The sequence below is a fragment of the Coptis chinensis genome, chromosome 4 (genome assembly GCF_015680905.1).
Source record: "Coptis chinensis isolate HL-2020 chromosome 4, ASM1568090v1, whole genome shotgun sequence".
In the NCBI taxonomy this organism is placed as follows: Eukaryota; Viridiplantae; Streptophyta; class Magnoliopsida; order Ranunculales; family Ranunculaceae; genus Coptis; species Coptis chinensis.
Window position 1 is genome coordinate 105,310,245 of NC_141459.1, and position 2,343 is coordinate 105,312,587.

Here is a 2,343-nt window from a genome sequence, read left to right on the forward strand (position 1 = left end):
AGTATACCATGAGCTATCAATTCAATATTTATTTACAGAATTGCATCAGAAAATTAGGCATTGACATTCTTGGATCGATTTCCAACGTATGATGTTTACCGAACTACTTTTTCAGTATATTCTCTTGATGTTTGTTATATCACATCGTACACCTTAGCTCTTAATTGCCTCAATATGTGTTTTACAAACACTACTTACAAAATTGATACAAACTAGTCTAGTGACATTTGTAGAGGTCTAGAGTTGCATCGTAAGCTTTGGTAGCGATCAATACTGATTATTACAAGGGTAATTTCCCGATTAGACCATGATAATGTCAATTCCTTTCCAATTCGAACATTGTCAGCAACTCAGTGCAAAAAGTTGCTGACATTAATCCACTAATTGCTGAAAAAATGTGCCGAGTAGCAATTTGTGGTCTAATTGGAAAGGAATTGACATTATCATAGTCTAATCAGGAAATTACCCTTATTACAATGATGAAAATAAGTACTGCATGAGACATGACTCTCAGATTCAATATACTCTCCGGGGGACATGAAAATTTCTACTGATAGTGATTCCAGCAAAAAGATATCGCCATTAGATAAATCTAGGCATGATAGTAAAGATTTGAAACAGAAGATGCTCCACGGCACAAGAATTGCGAGAAGAACCCTTGAAAAATCCAAGCCTCCACTTGCACCAAAGTCAAACATTGTCATAAGGGCAATATCCTAAACAAGGCTAAAAATGTACCATTTCTTCTCAATCCAAGCAAAAACACCAATTTTGACCAATTCAACAAAAATTTGACACTTTTGCTCTTGCCCATGTGAAGACAAATAATTTTCTCTCCAAAAAAAAAAAAAAAAAAAAAAAAAAAAAAAAACACTTTTCTCTCCTCTCTCCTTGTCCCTTTATGTGCAACTCTCTCTTCTCCAACATTCTCTCTTCTCCTTCTCTAACACTCTTCATGTACAGTCCATTAAGTAGCAATACATTAAAATAATGTTACTGATAAGCACCCAAGTTTGTATTATAAACCCCGTAGAGACACTACGAATTGGTTGATTATAAGTTTCTAACCTTAAATCGGTTATATATATGAGTTCGTCTACTCCGAGGATATCCTCATAGGGACGCCAGCCGAGACCGTTGGATTTCGGATCCAACGGTCCGAAAATAAAAAACAAACCCATATTCTCTCTCTTCCTTTTTGTTTTTGATTTTCGGACTATTGGATCCGTCCAACGGTATTGGAACACTCATCCCTATAGGGACATCCTGGTGGTAGCCCAGGCCTATATATTATCTGTTTAAATCGGTTGCATCAGCCAGTACCCTGCCAATTAGCGTGAGTCATGTTCAGTGAGTCGATATGACGATATTACATGGAACTATGGGAGTGATGGGACACAGAAAGATCTTTTAACTTTATTCTATCATAATCAATTAGCATTAATTAAGGGAGGTAAGAGGACTGCAATTGCATCATGATAAATTATGGTAAGAGTTACTTTGTTGATATTCCTAACACTACGTAACAGCAACACAAAAATGAAACCATTTCTGTCTCTTTGTTTTCTCCACAAACCTTCTATATAAATCAAACGCTTCCCACTTTCTTACACACAACTGCTCCTCGATCTCTAATATAAACAATGGCATTCTCTTGTAAACAAATGATGATGTTCTTTCTCTATGTGCTACTAACATGGGCTATAGTATCCATGACCGGGGAAGCACGACCTTTGGCCTCGTCCCGTTCAACTTTAGCTGCTCGACTACAATTCGAGGACACATACAAGTGCTGGGAATCTTTGATTGAGCTTCGAGCATGTTCTGGTGAAGTCATTCTTTTCTTTCTCAATGGTGAAACATACTTAGGTCCTGGTTGTTGTCAAGCCATTCGGATCATTGAGCACAAATGTTGGCCTTCCATGCTTGGTTCACTTGGCTTCACTGACAAGGAAGGTGACGTACTCCGAGACTATTGTGACTCTACTGACTCTAGTACTACACCACCACCACCATCGCAATCGTCTATTGAACCCAATGAAATAGTGTCCAAGTCGACGTTACCATAATTGAGTCCAATATGCATGATTACACTGTTTAATTCTCCTACAGTACTGTTCTACGTGTTCTGGCTATTGTTCAAATAAAGGTCTTATTTTAGTGTTTTATCAATGTTTGGGGTCCAAGTACGTCTTGGGTTCTTGCAGAAGCATGAGTCCGTATTCCATATTGTAAGTCAGTCTTTCACATTTTGAAATTTGGTATGCTACTGTTATTTCATATTTATTATCAACATTTATGCCTTTTTCCTTCTAAATTACCATGAATACTAACACAGTTATC

The 2,343-nt window shown here is 37.3% G+C and overlaps 1 protein-coding gene across 1 annotated transcript; it reads left to right on the forward strand.

Moving 5' to 3' along the window:
- The first annotated feature begins 1,643 nt into the window (after positions 1-1,643).
- LOC147506601 (egg cell-secreted protein 1.1-like) lies at positions 1,644-2,069 on the forward strand. Its single transcript, XM_086605797.1, has one exon. The coding sequence runs from the start codon at positions 1,644-1,646 to the stop codon at positions 2,067-2,069; it is 426 nt and encodes a 141-aa protein (XP_086461923.1).
- Positions 2,070-2,343: the final 274 nt, after the last annotated feature.